The sequence below is a fragment of the Egretta garzetta genome, unplaced genomic scaffold (genome assembly GCF_000687185.1).
Source record: "Egretta garzetta isolate BGI_Z169 unplaced genomic scaffold, ASM68718v1 scaffold81, whole genome shotgun sequence".
Lineage (NCBI taxonomy): Eukaryota > Metazoa > Chordata > Aves > Pelecaniformes > Ardeidae > Egretta > Egretta garzetta.
In genome coordinates this window covers 3,023,478-3,043,029 of record NW_009258671.1, presented here as the reverse complement: position 1 = coordinate 3,043,029, position 19,552 = coordinate 3,023,478, and the positions used below count along the sequence as shown (strand labels likewise).

Here is a 19,552-nt window from a genome sequence, read left to right as displayed (position 1 = left end):
CAAACCGTTCCCAGTTGGACCCTAAGTAAACAGCAACTCCCAAGCGGCAACTGTAGAACAAACCCAAAAGCCAGCATGGAACAGCCTCTGTCTGTGGATGGCGCTATGGAACACAGAGGGAGTGCTAAGGAAGAGCTTAAATTGTTGGGCTTTTTCACCTAGGCACTAAATTATGCCTAGCAACTAAAAAAGAAGGAATTTGATGGAAGCAAGCCTGTACACAGACATCACTATTAAAGTGCATGCTGCATAAATACACATACAGCCAGGGAGCGAGCTACGAGTGAGGACAGCTCAAACCCCCATTTGCAACTCAGCAGTAGATACTTTGTCCCATGTTACCACAAGTCAAATTGGAGTTCAGTACCTGCAGAGACTCATTCCTGGAACCAACAGTGGAAATGTGGAAAGGGCAGAAAGTGGCCAAGTGACTCTAACAGCTGGCTATTAAGATCCCATCAGGATATGGGACTGGCACTCAAAATGGCATCAGGTACCATCTACCACCTTGTCTGGATCCAGCAGCCTGCTCTGCAGGCGCTCGCCAGGGAAGGCGCCTGTGCGTGATGTCCACCAGCGCTGTCATGTTGGCCTTCCCCTGGCACGTGCCATACCTCAGCCCTGCTGACAGTCAACGAGGAGGCACCAGTTGCAGCCCCACCACGTGACCTGAACAGCCATCTGACAAGCGGTAAAAAGGCTGCTTTCAAATGACATCTCATCCTGGCTTTCACTGTTCCAAGCTCTTGTGTTCTGTACATAGCTGAGTACAAAATACATTTAGTTTGGGAAGAAACTTACAGGGTGGTGAGGGGAATAAAAGATAAAGCATCCATCTTGCCATAGAATTGCAGACCACATTCCAGGTAGCAAGAGCTCCGAGTGCCCTGTGCCCTAAAGATGTCCCCTGTTCACCTGAGCCAGCCCAACAGAGCTGGCTGGAACAGGAGTCTTGAAACCTGGGGCAAGCGCTGGCAGGCCCGAGCAGCAGCGGGGTGCTGGTGGGAAGGCAACGCGCTGCCTGGCTGCCTTGAAAGCATTTGTCCAAGCAACTGGTTTCAGGCAGCAGGGGCTCTCCCCGCCCCAGCCAATGCTCACACCACCCAAGCCTGGAGGCAGCTTCAGGCCGCCTGGCTCGCCAGGGTGGCTGGCTTACTGGTGGGAACGAGGAACGTGCCTGGCAGTAAAGCCATGGGGAAAGCGGGCACTGGTAACTGTGGCAGGTGAATTATGCACGGTTTGGGGAAGAAGGCAGCTATGAGGCAGGCACAGGATTGAACACATTTGCTTTTAAAAAGTGAAGGCCACCTTGCATTCGAGCCAATGCGGTGCTGTCTTAGCAGCACAGCGGAGCCCGCTTTTTAAGACTCTGACAGCCCTGTTCTCATGCGCTCATCTGATCTAGACAACAACTCTTTGCCAACACTAATCCACTGGCTTTTGTTGCTGCATTTTGACATTGTTGCTAATTTTCTACAGAGATCAATTTAATGTGCCTGTCAGTATTTTGACAAGATCAACACAAAATCTTAATAAGGAATTGCATTTATCCCTCATTTCTGCTGATCCCGAGGAAACAGTTTTCTAAGACATACTACTCTGTATCACAACTTCATACAAAATGAAAATGGCGTTTTGTTCAGTCAAAATAATCTTCTATATCGATATCTGGATTCAGGAGATCTTCACCATAGGCTGAAAGATCCATTTGATTTAAAATTAAGTTTTCAAAGGTTTCTTCCAAGTCTGTTTCACCAATCAGCACAGCTCCCATCATTCGGCCGTTTTGCATCACCACTTTAACGTACTCTTGTCCCTTGGTGCATCTCAGCATCAGTTCGTGGTCTAATCCTAAGCCCTGAGCATTGTATTTGCCCAAAACCACCACCTAGCAGGAGGAAAAAGAAAAAGCACGCATAAGATCATCGCAGTGATTTTTGCCATTTCTGCTGATAACAGGTCTAAGCTTCAAAAGACGGATGTAAACAGGGAAATATTTGTTCCTAGGGAACCTCCCCCCTTCGCTGGCTTTCAAACCCACAAGAATTAAAAATCTTCACCTTGAAATACCATACACAAACCCTGGTAACGTACCAGTTACTATGCTGAGCTGCGTTGAATTTAACCATGAACAGAAATGTAATGAAATGGAATATATACAGAGATGCAAAGTAGGTCAGTTGTCATTCACCAATTAAAATTTGTCATATATTTGTAAAGATCTTTGCCCTCTTCAGTTCCAGCATTCCAAGTTCGTATGAATGGAGAAAATCTAAAGTAAGATTAATTATTATATAGAGAGAACTGTTTTGTCAGTATTAAAGCATCTGCCCAGTGCTGGCAAGTGAATGTAAGTGAGCAATACGTGCATTACTCAGTGATTTAAGACTGTTAGACTATATTTACTTTACCTTGTAATTGAAAAATTTTGTGACGTGAGCAAATAGTTCAAAGCTGAAATCCATATCAATAGGTTCCCCTAAAGTATCCGCTGCCATGCATTTTGCTGCATACCATCCCATCTGCCTAGCTTGAGTCCACAGTCTCATCTAAAACAAACAAATAAATTAAAAAGATTTTAAAAGCATAGATACACATCGCTGTGCAACGAGTGATGCGCTGTTCTTGTCAATGCATACTACATGTTTTCACTGTACTCCAAAAGGCTGAACAGCTTGGCTTTTGGCCACGTAGCCAAAATGATGTCATCAACACACCCAGGATTATCTACTTGTTCACTGGTTCCTGCTTCAATTAAACTTTCTTTTCTCCCCTCCGTGTAACAGTGCGTAATTTACTTTGTGGATTAGACTGCTGCTGAGCGCACAGCTGTACGATTGGATTTACCTGATGCCACACCGGACTAGGTTCCCACGCCGCCGTGCAGATGTCTCCAGCTGCATATATATCCGGCAGGGATGTCTGCATGTGTTTATCGACTTCAAGACCTCCATCTTCACCTACAGCAAACTGAGGTATTCACACAGATCAGCAATAAGAAAAAATAATCATTTAAAACTAAGTAATTCAACTTCAGCCATGTTAAGCAGTCACCTCATTTGTTACCTTTTTGGCACACTCCTAAAAAAATGTCAGCAAATTCTGCTTAATCACAATATTTGAAGATACAAAATTTTATGAATAAACACTACGGGAACCCAGCCAGAGGCTCTTCTGGATGCCGCATAGCAGCAGAGAAGGTGGTCATTAAGTGTCAACAATTTATGGCTCTTTGATTCATTCTGCCGTCTAATCTGACTCCACGAGAGAAGACCGATAACCACAAGAGAAACATGGTGTTCAAACCTCACAATCTCAAGACTCCTTCGCCTTCAAGGGAAGAAAACAGATCCCCCAAAGAGTGCCATTATGAAGTATTTTTCACAACTGTCCACATATAAAAGTATCACTTCCCCATATTATAATGCAACCCTGCCCCCTGCAGAATTTATCCTGGATCTTACCAAACCTAGGACCCTTCAAATAAGCAAAGCCAAGATAGGCCTACAAAAGCAGAATTTCCTAACAATCTCTGCATTCTTTTCTCACCAGGTTTAAGAACAGATCAGTGTTCCATTTTACAAGTGACCTTCATATACTCTTCAAAATGTCTCAAACTATGTATTAAAAAAGCTTAAATAGCATTACATACCGAATAAAATTATTCAACGTGAGACTGTCCAGAGTGGCCAGACCTCCATGGTAAGACACAAAACATTAAGTATTATTTCTAGAACGCAGCACAAGTTTTTAAAATATTAGTGCTACCTAGGCAGGGAAGTAACAGAGCTTGCCAAATTTCAAGTCACACTATGCACGTTACAGGGACAACTGAGTCTTACGAGTTCATTTTGTATTTTTGCCAAGGCCAGAAAATACCATCGCAAATACCCAGTTCCTAATCTAACTTTGTAATGTAGGCCTTGAAATATTTTATGGCTCGACATCAGATGTATGTTTTCATAATTTCCTTCTGCTTTTTTCAGAAGATAGCGTTTCACCTCCTGATCAGAAGGAACTGCAAAACACCAAATACCCTCATGTACTGCTTTTGGCTGGGATAGGGTTAATTTTCTTCACAGGACCTTGTATGGACCCATGTTTCGGATCTGTCGTGGAAAGAGCGTTGATAACAGAGGGATGTTTTAGCTGTTCCTGAGCAGTGCTTACAGAGCCAAGGCCTTTCTTGTTTCTCACGCAATCCTGCCAGCGAGCAGGTTGGAGGCACACAAGCAGTTGCGAGGGGACCCAGCTGGGTCAGCTGACACCCCACTGACCAAAGGGGTACCCCAAGCCATACGATGTGTGCTGCAGTAGGAGGAGGGAGGGGGCATGTTCCTCATTACAGCGTTTATCTTCCCAAGTCACCATTAGGTGTGAGAAGCCCTGCTACTTTCCTGGAGATGGCTGAGCATCTCCCTGCTGATGGGCAGTGGTGAATGAATTCCTTAATTTGCTTTGCTTGCACGTGCAGCTTTTGCTTTGCTTAAATTGCCTTCATCTCAACCCATGAGTTTTCTCAACTTTTACCCTTCCAACTTTCTCCCTCATCCCACTGGAGAAGTGAGCGAGCAGCTGTGTGGGGCTGAGCTGCCGGCCAGGGTTAAACCAGGCACCTAGCACAGAGACTGAATGATCTCAAGGCCTGAAAATTCACGTGGCAGCTATGAACTCCGTCATCATCATCCACGTTCAGATGCTGATTCAAAGTGTGACGTCCCTTGATGAATATGAGCACCTTTACAGCTCAGTTTCCTAGATGAAAATTATTGGAAGTAACTGCTTCCTTCCCAGGAAAAAATTCTAAGCTTTTTAAGAAGAATATGGTGCAGAATTAACACAAAAATTATTCTACATTTTTTGCCACGTTAACCAATTATACAAATGTTTTTCTCTTTGTATAGGTTTAAGCTGAACAGTGTATATTGTATATATACTGCATATCAGTACATATCAAGAGTAGCAATATAGTAAGCCAAGAACAGTAATGAAATTACTGTTGAATGAAATTTTATCACGTTGGGTATTTCCAATACCAACACACCTGCCTCCTTCTGAAATGCTGTACAACACTGAAAACCTTTATCAATGGATGTTTCATGTCGGAAGCATAAACCAGCTGAGAGAGCTTATTTCACCTTACTTAAAAAAACCCAAAACAGCAGCTTAAACTTCAGAAGAAATCAGTATACTTACATTATTGCCATCGAGAAATGGTTTCACATTTGGCACAACTCCAGTGGCACTGACAATGAAATTGCATCCATAAATTTTTCCATTAGTTAATTCCACATATACAGGCCATAGCACTGAAAAAGGGGAAAATTTTTCCCTGAGAATGTAACCAACAAAAGTTATTTTATTAATGATGTCTTATAATAAGACATGAAATAAAAAGAATAAAAAATAATCTTTTGATATTATTAATTGATTAGGTAGGGAAAAAAATAAAAATAAAATAGAAAACAACCCCAAACCCAGAGATTACCTGTAACATTTCTTACCTTCACTCAGGACTAGAAAAATGAGATTTTGGAGCTTAGCTCCAAGTCCTACTATTAACTTCCTCTGGAATTTTCCTAAATCAAAGCCCTCATTTGTAGGGGGAAAATACTGTGTCCTGCCACTGCTTCAGACCAATGGGATGGTCTCTGAAGTAGGCAATTGCCAAATACAATTTTACATATAAATTTGCAGGTGCAGAGGGAATGCCTCAAAAGCGAAAACAATGTCAGAGATTTTGATTTCCTAGAATCTTATACTGAAAGTAACTGGCTATTAAAATAGTATTTTAAATATTAATTTTAATTCGGTGGAATTTGTAGATAGAATTATTCATGAAACAAATGATATTTTCTTCTACTTTCTTTGAAGGATTACATCAGTTTTGACACTAAATGCTTTTTGGTTTGTTTGGTTTTTTTGCTTCTGTTTTAACTCCACTATTAATAAATGATTAATTCAGACTGTCACAAGGCGGGAATATTCTGCATACAGGATTTAGGTGACTTTGTGGAAAAAGGGTCTGAGCCATAACATTTTGCAATTCAACGGTCGCCCATAAATCAAATTCTCAACTATATGAATTGCTAGAGCTTCACTTAATTCATAGAAGGATTTTTTTTTTCCCAAATCTGTATTCGCCCTACAACAGCAAAGATCAAACATGCTTCAGCAGTGCTTTATCTTCAATGTGTTATTTCTAACCAGCAATGGCACCTACCCTCATCTGGTTCTGTATTTTTCTCTTTCTTAGGAAAAGCCAAAGAAGTCCGTTGCAGTTGTATAAATTCTTGCTGTAAGTGTATTTTCTTCACTTCACACAGTATTTCAATATGTACTTTATGAGAAAACTAAAGAAAGATTGACAAAATTGTAAACATCATGATTAGCAATAACAGTATTTTTACCTAAATTGACCTGTTACTAAACTGGAAAAGAAATCCAAAACCCCAACAGATATCCCATCCTAAAGCATGACACATTAGCTGAGTTTCCACACTTCTTCCTTTTTTGGCACAGATCTAACCACATCAAATGGCAATTTACCTGCTTTTTCAGCAGATATCTGATGCTCCTTGAAATTTCACAATTTAGATTTTTCTGGCATGCCAGAAAACACACTCAAGTTCCCCTGAGTTTACAGGAAGAGAATTCAGAACTTATCAGAACAGAAAAAAAGTAAATTAATCTCTTCTATCTTTCAGTATTTAAAATCCTTCATTTTTCTATGATGAATTAAATTCTGATAATAAGAAGTTTATGTTCTAAATGCTGTAAAAAGAAAAAGTATCCTCTTGCACCAACCCATGTTTCAACCACTTACTCCTCTTCTGAGCTCAAGACAGATGTTGGAAAGTTACCTGTTTCTCTAAACTATTTTGTAGATTCAGGCCTTGGATTGATTTATTCTCCACTACACACATGCGTTTCCACAGCCTTCAACAGCCAAAATGCCACCGATTACTCTGCTGAATATCCTAAACGTCCTTTAGTTGGTATTGTAAAGCTGTTTCTGTAGAATCTATGACTGATCACCGTAAGTATAATGGATGCAAACACCTAACAGCTAAGAAATTAATAAGTAAAAACCTGATTAAAAAAACCTATGAAATGTGAGGATTCTTACTTATTTCAAACATTAAACTCTTCACAATGCTCATATCCACTACTGATTTTGCATTTCATTATCTGCTGTGACAGGAAACTGATGTTCCCTGTACCTCTGTACGAATCCTACTGTCCTATTTTTCACCTAAGAAAATGTACGTATGGCAGCTAAAATCAGGACAGTAGAGGAACCGCTGCATCTGGTTAAAGCTAGGATTGACACGGGTCCTACAGAAATATGCAAACCAACATTTATGTTTCAATCTGAAGAGCAAATCGCTAAAACTATGCCAGTGGATCTGATCAGCCACCTTCTTCAAGCAGAAAATGACTTTATTTGTGTAAACATATTTTCTTGTTTAATTCTGACAGAACAGGAGAATCAGTTCAAGCACATTTTGGTTTTATTTTGCTAATAATCCTGAATGTGACATTTCACATTCTGTCATCCTTACCCACTTAAGGCAACATTTAAACAAATGTGTAAGCAAGATTATGACCATACCTCTTTAGTCCCTTTAAGACTTAAGCCCTCATGCCAATCGGGGCCTAAGGCACTGCCCAGTTCATCAGATGCTGCTGTAGGTCTGTCTTTTTCCTCACTTCCTGAGGGAAAGGGACGGAGAATATCAGATTTAGAGTGCACACTTCATTGCCTGCACAATTCAGAACAAGGATTCTCAATTAAAAGAAATACGATCAGGTTGCCAGAAGGGAAGACAAAAATGTGTAGTGTCCCAAAACCCATTAATCTGCAGACAAATCAAACTCCAAGACAATATTTTTAATACCTTTCAACTTTATGCCTTTCATTACTTGTCTCCAAAACAACCAAGCCACTGTCAGATGCCTGCATGGAGACCAACCCCCAACAGCACCAGGGTTCTGGAGACTCATGGTAGACTACGTTGCTGAATATCAATGCTAATTTTTAAATTGACATCCATCTGCTAGCAAGTGCACACCGTCCCCTCCACTGCACCAAAGTGCAAATTCTAACATACCATGATACATTTGAGGAACCTTGGCTGCCATTTTGTGATATTTAGGTTGACTTTTATACAATTTATTCTTCCAACCTGAAGTCTAAAACCACGCTCTTGGTTTTGTTATTATTTTAATCATATATATGTTTGTGTACTGTTTGTTCATGCAGTTCTTAACTGTTGTGATTAAGACTGCAGTTTCACTGCATCTGTAAATAACATTCTGTGAGGTTTCATCTGGTCCTTCAATAGCTTATTATGGGAGAGCTCCTTCCTACGTAATGCTGGCATAATTCAGAAAAACATTAAAATATTACAGAAAATAGAACAGGTTCTTCAGCAGATGGAATACAGGAAATGAAAAGTCAATTTGGCACAGCTGTAAAGATAAGCACATTTTTACAGATTTCAGGTAACTATCACACGCTGTCGTGTGTCTACATCAATTCTGGATGGGTTTTTATATCGCTTTTTTACTTTTGGGATTTTTTTTCTTTTTTTTTTAAAGAAGGAAATGCCATTGATGATAACAGTAAACCTTATTTATGGCCCACTAAATTAACTGACTGTAGGACTATCTTTAATATTAAATGCTGCTGCTGCAGTGTTAGGAGACTAAACCACCATACCTTCCATTGTATACTTGGTTCTTTTACATTCAATTGGAGTCTCTCTTTTTTCAGCAGTTAGCTTTGGAATGAGAAATTCAGCTGCTCCTGCATCAAAAAAAGTGTTCCCAATGGCTTTGTCTTTGATAGCCCAGATTACTTCACAGCCTTGGATTTCATACCTGTGGACATTTAAACAGTAGATAAAGTGACAGACTACCCGAAAGGGATCTGACTCCTAGCAACTCAACTAGAAGCATGCCAGGTTTCGTTCCAGAAGCTAGAAATAAGGCCTTTTAAGCCATCAAATCTACTACTGCTTCTAAATGTTTACATAAGGAACACATTAAAAAAAGAAACAAACCCTCTAAGTTGACAGGTCATACTTTCTCACCAGCACAACCTCAGCTGAACCAGGGCAGGGTGTGAAGGGAGACCTCAAATTTTTAATAATACTTAGTATTTCCTGTTCCCCACAATGAAGGAAAAAAAAAAAAAGTGCATGTTTGCCAGACTGCCCACTGCTAAGAACAGACATTTGGATATTGTTTGTACTACCTGGGACATGAACTAGTAGAGACATGCAGATGACAATCTAGTGAAAGTGAAAGAGTGATTCCCTGCAACACAAAACAAGACCATGTAATCGTGTAGTGCAGATGTTTCTCTAACCTAGCAGACTGCAGGACCACACAGTTCAATATCCTACCTGTGACAAAAGCCATGTCAGACGCTTCAAAAGCTCTATCCACTTAAATTAGGCTGGGTGCAAGATAAGCTGCCTCTCTATTCCTGTTACATCCTCTGTCTCCAGAAGTCAGACAAGTTTTATAACTTAAATATTGCCCATAATAGTCTTAACAGAAATCTCTGTTTGTGCCAAATCAGAAAAATGCTGTATATTCTTGAGATCTATGTGTCAAAACTTCTTCTGCAGATTGCTGAATTTTATGTGACAGAAAGCAGTTACACTGTCAAAAAGCTATTTTAATAAATTTTGCTACTAAATGCTCCAAGAGCTACAATTTTGTAAGTCAACCTTCTCCCAAAGTCATGCACACTAGATTTAACATAGCATTGTTAAAGATTTTATTTGCATATGTATCTTTAAAACTGAGCCATTTACTTACACTAATTCAAGTGCAATCCCACCATTTCCTACCACTACTATTCTCTCAGATTGAGCCAAATTCTTCTGAAAAGCCTGCATTGAGAAAGAAAGAAGTCAATTGCAACTTAGATCATATGTTCCCTGATCAGTTACATGCTTTTCAATATTTTCTTGCTCTCTTAAGTCTTCTTATTTTGATTTTCTCAGACTACTGATACACATTTTCTTATGCTAAGATCTGTTACAGAAGCAAATGAAACCTGTAAATTTTATCGTGTTAAGGAATGAAGTTATTGATACAGCCTTACAAGTCTCAAACTGAGACAGGAGAAGTTAAGTAATTACATTTAAGCCAGTTTGACAGAGCCCTTAATAGAATCCAGGAGACTTTTCTCTGTCCTACAGACCATTAGCATCGTGGTATCTATTAATCCAGTTTTATCACAACTTGCATAACTTTCACAGTAATTTGCATAACATTAAAAAGGCAAACTTACAGAAATATAGGAATTGAAAAAATTCTGATCAAAACCCAGGAATTCAAAAACTAATTCATAGCAAATCAAAGAACAAGTTTTATTTGTGAAAAAAAACTTTTGGAAAGAAAAAAGTCTCCAAATCAATCTTAGTGGTGAGAGAAAAAAATAGCCCAGACAGTTATTTTTTGAGCTCATAGTATAACCACTTCAGGTATTTTCTTTCAAACAAATCAAGAATCACGACTATCAGACCAACTATTGCAATTATATGAAAATCCGTTCATCCATGCTTCCAGTTTACCCAACTAATTGTATCAGAGAACCTAAACTGTAAAAGACCATGAAAACTGCAGTCCTTTAATCCCCTCAGAGAAGGATACTGAAGTTGTATCAGAGGGGACTAGTGAATGCAACCAGTCATCATTAAAAAAGAAACCCCAAAACCAGAAACAAGTATTTTCAGTCTCATTGAAAGTTCAACATCAGTTTTGACAAATGACAGCCTAGTCTACTGTTTCCCACAGTGGCCTACAGTGGATGCACAGGGAAGACCATCAGAAGACGACAAGCACATGACAATACTATCCTGGAACACCCTCACAGGTTCCAGACACCGCTGGTGCCACTCAGGTGGCATCTTTCTCTTCAATTTACACAAGATAAATTTATTGAGGGCTTCTTTGTATGTTTTTCTTCCCTCTTCTTCTTTTTTTTTTCTTTTTTTTTTTTTAACTCAGATAAAGTTTTAATATTGAAAACAACAACAATTTCATAGTTTCACTTCAGTTTGCTTGAAAAAGTAACTCCCTTTTTATTCTCAGCATCAAACTCCACAGCTGTTACATTATGGAGAAGCAGTGTTGAGTTTCACCCTGCCTCCTCTAGTTCTAAAGGCCTACAGCAGTGAAACCTCCCTTTCTACTTCCAAGCTGAAGTTTTAGTCTATTAAGTCATTCCTCACGTGAAAACCTTTCCACATCTTTGACTATAACTCTTCTCTGTACAATGAGAAGAGGCTACAGCAGAACTAGAAAAAAGCGTCCTTCGGTAGCTTTTCACAGTAAGAAGTAGCCCTTTGTACTGCGTACCAGATACACCTTCTCAGGGAAGTTTCTACTGGTACCTACTTCCTGTTTATATTTTCAGACTGGCTTCTGCCTGGAGGGTAAAAGAATACCACTTATTCTGGAGTATCACGTTAGAAATATTGTCTATGTGCTATCTATAAACGTAATAAATTTGGTGACTAATTAATTTATTTAATGGTATTTTAAGGTTATTTCTCTGCTACTGAAAGTGTTCCTATTTAAGGTCATATAATAACAAACATCATCTTATGTCTGGCCATTTCACTCCACAATCATTTTTAGTATTTTGTATCAGAAGGAGGAAAGTAAGTCCGAAACACATTTACCTGTGCACTGTCAGTATCCCGAATTCCTAACACATATGGGTTTCCTTCAGAAATTAATTTTGGTTTTGCTCCAGCACACAAGCAAAGTTTTTCATACATATATTCTTTCCCATCCTCAGTGAAAATTTTCTGTTCAAAATTAAAATAAAAAACCAATTTGAGACATCTAAGAGAACATCAGCTTTATTATTTTTCTTAATGTCACAGTATTATGCAGATATTAAAAGCTGTAACTGGCTTCTTAAAGAGCAAGCCTTCATACTCTCATTGAGTGTGTGTTATTTACTTGCATTACACTCACCACAGACTTACAAACCGAAATATATGACTTTATATGACGTACAAAATGGAAAGGGTACACAGCACACTCAAAGAAGATGAAATATAAAAAGTTACCACTTGGTGGCACTCTGTACTTGCTAACGGTGCTAAAAAATTCAGTTTTCTATGTGACAATGTCCCCCCACCCCAGTAACAGGTGTAGACCTATGCACTACTATGTATTAGCAATTAAGAATCTCATTCAAAACATTACAACAATGGTGGACCTGTGTTAACTAGGCACAGGCTAGAATACAGTTTAGAAAGACCGCAAATTCTGTTCTTTGCTAAAGAAAAAGGGTAGGCACTAAACAAGCTACATCATTTTGCAACAAGCAATACTTGTATTTTAACATTTTATGAGTTTATTTGTTATCTTCCAAACTATAAGCTAAATAGTTTACAGTGGTTTTGCACAAAGAGGTTTTAAAGGTTTTTGGAAAACAGAGGGAAAAGATCCTCCAAATCCATATACACGAAATACCCACGTTCACAGAGACATACCTAAACTAAAACATTATAATAATGATACAAGACTATAATTTCATTCAGAATATTAGCAAAATTATAGTCTAACTGGCATCCTATCTCTGTGACTTAAAATGAGCAAAACCAGGTTTGGATCTGAATGTGAGTTCCTGATAAATGCTGAAGTGAAAAATAACATGTCAAGGTGACACAGACACTAACAAGGATCTGTATATGCTGTACACTGCTCATACTTGCAACATATTTCCAGCTAAAAAGAAAGAAGAAAAGGTGGAAGTGTTGGTTCTTTCAAGAATTATGATTTTTTTATCATAAAGTTGTTAATATTTTGGTCTCTGTAGCAACAAGCAGTAATTTGGGAATCAGAGAGATCTCCAGTCAGGGGCTACAGAAATTTTGACACCTATACTGACAGACAGTATTGGTTTCATTGAATGGTTTCCTTGCTATTCCAATCAGGTATTCAATGCAATCTAAGTAGTCAAAGATTTAAATCTAAAAGATACGGTTTCTTAATTAACAAGTAATTTTTGATCACCAATTATGTCCCCTGCATATATTTCTACTTGAACAACAGTGGAAGCAATAAGTGAAATTAAAGCTAGGAAGTATTTGCTTGTAATTTTGGTAAATTATCACTTTTAATAACCAGAATGTTCTTCAACAGAATTTCATCCCCAAAATATTCACCTGTCTCTTAAATTTTTTTTTTTAAATAATTTGAAAAGCCACATAAAAGAGAAGACATTAGCTTACATGTTCATCACTTTTCAGTTGTTTTACTCCAGACTGTATAACTTTAATATTGGGATATCGTTTTTCTAGTAGAGAACTTGGTTGCTCTTCTACATCAAATTCCTCGAGTGTTTTGGAAACCTGCAGAAAGAAGAGATTTAAAAAATATGAATCATTTATTCATATCTTTTTCTAAAGCTTATAACGAAATGTGTTACATTCATTTCCAGTAAAGAAGTCACAACATGAAGTCCATACTGTCTCAAAAAATGTTATCATGTTACTGCTAAAAGTTCCTTTTTATATATAGAATCTTTTCATGCCTATTCCTGGTAAGGAGTCATAGTAGCACAGAGAATTTTAATTCTAAAGCTAGAGATTAAGCAAAAATGGAGAACCCTGATGGGTGCTCTAGCTGCTATGATGTTCTATTCCATATATAGACTATATTATTAGAGTTGGCAACACTGCTTTTTAACTCACCTGATGCAGTGTTAAGACCCTGTTTTTCTGTTTGCTATAACTTTGATACAATAACTCATGATGTTCCCCCCCGCAAGCATCTTCCTCTCCCTGGTATTTTGGGAAAAAAAAATTGGACAAAATAGCTTTGAGAATTACAGAAACACACTTTTGTGTGGAGTAAGTATTTTTATTCTATTTAACAAAAGATCTGGTGGCGTTTTTTTTCAAAATCTAATGACTCAAAAACCTGTTGTTACAGGTAGTTGGCCCACATGTCAGGAGAAGTGCTTACTGTTGTTCAGCTTGTAAGCAGGAAGTGTAAGTTTTTAGGCAAAAGAGATTCAAAGCGTTTACTCAGCATCTCATCTGTAGCCACTATCTAATATTTCAGAGGGTGGTGGAGGGTTGAAACAACCAGGCAAACCAGAACTTGGAAAACATTCAAGTTGATTTGGGGTTTCTTCCAGACAGGAGCAGCTGCACGGGAATCTCCAGGCCTTCTACCCTTCTACTTCATGGAATATTCAGAAAGTCTGGAACACAGCTAGGAACCAGAAACCACACCATGCTTGCAATTCAGAGAGAAAATAAGACGCTCATGTCCAAAACTTAGAGACACTGCCTTCAAATACTCTTTAGCTATTCCCTCATTCTTCAAATAGTGAAACTTCTGCCAGCGTGAATGACAGACTTCACATGCAACACCTAAGTATCTTTCCTGGATACTCATGACCCTACTGTCAGCACTCTCAAACTCAGAAGATGTTCTCTAGTTCGGTGTTACTCTACCAGTCTTACATAGACCTCTCAGTCTTTCAGCTATGTCCTAAGCATCCCATCAGCCCCAGCAAAAAACACAGCGTGAAAAGGAACAGATGCTGATACCCAGTTACAGCCACTAAATGCAAAGAACTGCTGTTCAAATCTCTCCATGCTCTATTTTCCCCCATAGCAATTTGAATCAGGCACTCGTACACCCGGAAGAATTATGTTAAAACCAGGCTGCCAGATAAACGGCAGAGTGGTCTTTCTTTACTTGTCGTGAGATATGCCTCACCTGTTGGATACCGTGTTTCAGAGAGTCATGAATATAAATGCCAGGTGGAAGCCCAGCTCTGGGTGTCTTAACTTTCCCTGAGAAGCAAAACCTAACTTCTTACTGGCTGGCAGCTTTGCAGCCCGAGTTCTGTACAATCCAGTCTTCAACTCTTTCCATGCCACATGGCAGAGTTCAGAGCTCCCTCAGAGTGGGAAAAGAGCAGTGCTTTCCAAGATCTGAGTACCGCTGCAAAACTAGTGTAATGAACCTAGTAGCCAGAAATCTGGACTCATGCATGGATTTTACTTTCTTTTTCAAACGAGCAGGAAAGCAGTCATTTGAATCACCAGCTGCTGGAGATGCAGACAAAGCTGAATGCAATTTCACAGAAGGCTGTCCCTTTTTTTGTTACTTGTCGGAAGTCTGTTTCTGCTGGAAATTCAAGCACGCTACCTTATAGGAGAACCACTAGCAAGACTAAGTTTCTTTAAGTAATTTATTCCAAAGATACCATTCCTTAAAATGGAGCATTCCCATTAGCAAAGCTGTGAAATAAAGCTTTAGTAACTTAGAAAGTATTTCAATTGTGTAAGTAAGTACCCAGTTTAACCTTTGCTCGGACATTGTGAGTATATTCACCATTTACTGATGATTATGAATCACTATCTCTCATCAGTCCAACTAAAACTTACCACTGCAGTCACACTAATGTGAAAACAAGTTCAAAATCATAAGCATTTTCAGGATTAGGTTCTAAATTACCTGTACATACACAAACTTCTGAAGAGGTCTTACCATAAGAAAAATTAAGTCTCTCTTACCTGTTTGAAATTCGTTACAGCTTTTATAACTGGAGAAGCTGTCATTAAAAAAATGTCTTCTGATGGGAATTCCACAGCCAGCTTGTAAAGAAACAGAAATCACAATTGAGTGAATAGGGTTCATCAGTAGATTTTGACTTTAAGACAATAAAATTATTGGTGAAAAGTAATATGTGTTACTACATTACTTTAGTCTTGTAGAATCCCATTGGATAAATACTACTTCAAGATTATGGAAGGGTAACAACTGAAATGAACAGGATTCAGAGACCCAAGACTTTCATTCATTCACGCACAAATGTATCTTCAAGAACTGCAGCCATAGTGTAAATGACTACTCAAGAGACTGTTCTTACAGTATTCTGAAGACCAGCTGCAGGACCACACTATGAGCACGTGATTTCTGGAGATACCCAGTTGCTGGACATGACTTTTTTTTTACTGCACAGCAGTGACTAATTGTTCACAGATTGCATTTTGACAGAGGAAATGCTGATTTCTATTGGCTATTTTGAATGTTATTTAGTAAACTGATAAATGGATTATCATCTTCAGAGTGCTACTAAGTAAGAGAAGGCTTTTACAGGCCCTCAGCCAAAGTGAAGAGCTCCCATTTTCAATGGGCATTTCTCTGCCACAGAAAATAAATCAGCTCTGTCAAGTAGAAAACACTCATCTCTGGGGTACAGACAAAACTCAAGGGTTCCCCGTCACCGACATCCTACGGATGAACAGAACAGTTGTATAAGCCACCAAGAAGCACATTCCATGAGGTACATGAGCAAATGAGTTATGAAGGGACTAGCACGTATTCCTGTAGCTCAGATAGGAGCAATCTAGCAGAGCCTTCTGAAGGTGAAAGTGGCGAATCTGGTTTAAGGGAGATTCACGTGGCCAAACCCTTGGCAAATACAAATTAATTTAACGAGGCTACATAAACCCTCATGTAATCCACGCTTTATAGCATGAATCCCTCGCACGTGTTTCTCACATACTGTAGCTGTACGCTCTGTACTGACAGACAGGCTGGCACGTAACGTGCTGTGCTGCAGCAGTTGCTCCCAGCTGTACCTAGTAAGCCGCAGAAGAACTACAGGATGCTATGGAACACACCTGATCACGTTCAGTATCTTTATTAATGACACACAGCAGGATTGAGCGCACCCTCAGCACGTTTACAGATAATACCAAGCTGAGCGGCGCAATTGATTACTGAGGGGGACAGGATGCCATCCACAGGGAGCCCGACAGGCTTGAGGAGTGGCCCATGGTGAACCTCATGGAGCTCAACAAGGCCAAGCGCAAGGCCCTGCACCTGGGCTGGGGCAATCACCAGTACCCGAACAGGCTGAGGGGGTGACGGGGCTGAGAGCAGCCCTGCAGAGAAGGACTTGGGGGTACTGGTTGATGAAAAATTCAAAAAGGGCTGCCAACGTGCTCTTGCAGCCCAGAAAGCCAATCATATCCTGGGCTGCATAAAAAGAAGCATGGCCAGCAGGTTAAGGGACCACACCTGGAGTACCACACCCAGCTGTGGGGCCCCCAGCACAAGACAGACCTGGATCTGTTGGAGCAGATCCAGAACTAGGCCACAGTCAGTGGTCAGAGGGGTGGAGCACCCCTCCTACAAGGACAAGCTGGGAGAGTTGGGGTTATTCAGCCTGGAGAAGAGAAGGCTCTAGGGAGACCTTATTGTGGCCTTTCAGTACTTAAAGGGGGCTTACAAGAAAGACAGAGAGAGACTTTTTATCAGGGCCTGTAGTGACAGGACAAGGGGTTAACAGTTTTAAATTGAAAGAGGGTAGATCTAGCTTAGGTGTAAGTAAGAAATTCTTTACTACGGTGGTGGTGAGACCCTGGAACAGGTTGCTCACAGACGCTGTGGATGCCCCATCACTGGAATTGTTCAAGGCCAGATTGGGCGGGGCTCTGAGCAACCTCATCTACTGGCAGATGTCCCTGCCCACAACAGGGGGGTTGGAACGAGATGACCTTTAAAGGTCCCTTCCAACCCAAACCATTCTGTGATTCTATGTAATAATCATCAGACGTACGCTGTAACCCAAAATGTTATGACTGACATCATGTACTTTGCATCACTTACACATGCTCAAATGCTTACCCCTGCCCTCTTATTAAGATTTAATGGTTGTTTGAAACATTCATTCAGTATTATTAAGGTTACTTCATTTCTTTACCAGTTAAAATACTGAAATTAGAAATCTGCCAGATAGAATATTAGGTTTATCCATGCATTTGGAAATGTGCAGGTCATCACAATGCGGAAGAAAATGTTGCAATATAAGCATGAAAGGCAGAAACTATGTAAGACGTGAAACATTTTGTGACAGAGAAAATAAAACTAATTCGAGCTTTGATGGAATATTCAGCTTTTCAGACATTTTGTCAGAATATTTCAAAATTTACTCAAAAACTAACTAATGCTACATGAATCATTTTGAGCCAGACCTGATGGTTCTCAGATAGCTGCCCAAGAAGTCTGAACTACAAGACACCATACAATTCATACCCAAAATGCAATATGATGGACAAGTTGTTTATTGCCACTATGCTCCACAGAATTGTACTTGCTCAAAACCAGGACTGAGAAAATTGTGTTCAATCTTCCTCTTTTACCTAAAGCATGCGCCCACCTATGGATGGATGACACAGAACTCCTTCCAGAACACACAATGCCGCTTTTAATGGACTTGGTGAATTAAAACCTATGCTAGAAGACCACTAATACTGCTAACCATGCTTCCTGCAATACTAAGAGATGAGAAAGAGAGGCAAGTCCCTGTCATCACACAACAATCTAATTTGGGTTTTCCGGGAAAAAAAATAATGGTGAGGGAAAGTAAAGAGCATAAGAGGTGTGAATTACAGCAGTAAGTGGCACTCTCTGTGAGCTTTGGAAGAAAACAAAGCCTGAACTCTGTGGCACTAACACAGCAGAAAGCATTTTGAAGAAAACAATGTATTTTAGTCCCTTTTGTAGCAATCTTAAAAGATTACAGACATCCAATATATACTGGAAATAACTGTATTGTGAAACAGGATCATAGCGATTTGATAAAATTCTAAATTGCTTCCAGGAAAACATAAAGTCTCTGGGAGCATTATATATTGACCCAAATCTCATTCTTGCAAGCACGTAAGAATACACAAGAGCCTTAATTATTTGACTAGTTTAAACAACTTCTAAGGGATTACTAATATAGCATTTAAGTGCCTTTAGTATTAAAGCCCACATATTACATTACCCATGAATAAAAGAAAAAAAATCAAACTAATAAGTGGTAGAAACAAATTCCATAAAGATGGAGAACAGTATCAAATCTTTTTGTAATGTAGTCTGCATGTGGTTTATACAATTATGTCAGAAATGTAATAATATCACTTCATCACCAGAGAACAGATGCCTCGGAAACACAGTCTTTATACTGCTTTGTAGTTCTAACAGCCAAAATATTCTTCCACATTTCATTCAAATTACCTTGTTACTGTTACTTTATAAACACCCAAAACTTTGAAACCAAGAAACTAACAAATTTAGAGCTTGAGCTCATGGAAAGCTGAAGAGATTGGACAATCTCCACAGGTGTACAGCCCTAAAGATGGATCCAATAAAAACAGAGCAGTATTTTTATAAAAAAGAGCTCATCACAGCAGCCCTCACCTTAGCTACAGTACAATCCTTCATGGCTATGAGGAATAACGCATGCACTGCTCCTTCAAGTTTCTGACCTCTTGACTAGCATACAGAATGCCAGCGTTCTCAAGTTACAAAGTTTTAGTCCTCTTTTTATGAAGCGGTCATAACCCTTATCAGGTTATCTGCAGGACAGTTTTAACCTCATGAAAAATATTTCTAGGCAGATAAATATTGTTACATTACAACATTGCTTCACTGGGGCCGGTTTTGTTTCATTTCTTTTTTTTTTTTTCCCCCCTAAGAGGGACAAAATACC

General features: G+C 39.3%; 1 protein-coding gene across 1 annotated transcript; it reads right to left on the bottom strand.

Moving 5' to 3' along the window:
- Window positions 1-7: 7 nt before the first annotated feature.
- Window positions 8-16,298, bottom strand: PYROXD1 (pyridine nucleotide-disulphide oxidoreductase domain 1). The gene is made up of 12 exons (XM_009648697.2): window positions 16,293-16,298; window positions 15,579-15,659; window positions 13,275-13,394; window positions 11,709-11,837; window positions 9,835-9,908; window positions 8,726-8,886; window positions 7,616-7,716; window positions 6,224-6,353; window positions 5,197-5,309; window positions 2,848-2,970; window positions 2,412-2,549; window positions 8-1,888 (listed from the first exon to the last, which is right to left on the bottom strand). The coding sequence occupies exons 1-12, from the start codon at window positions 16,296-16,298 to the stop codon at window positions 1,640-1,642; spliced, it is 1,425 nt and encodes a 474-aa protein (XP_009646992.1). The 3' UTR covers window positions 8-1,639.
- Window positions 16,299-19,552: the final 3,254 nt, after the last annotated feature.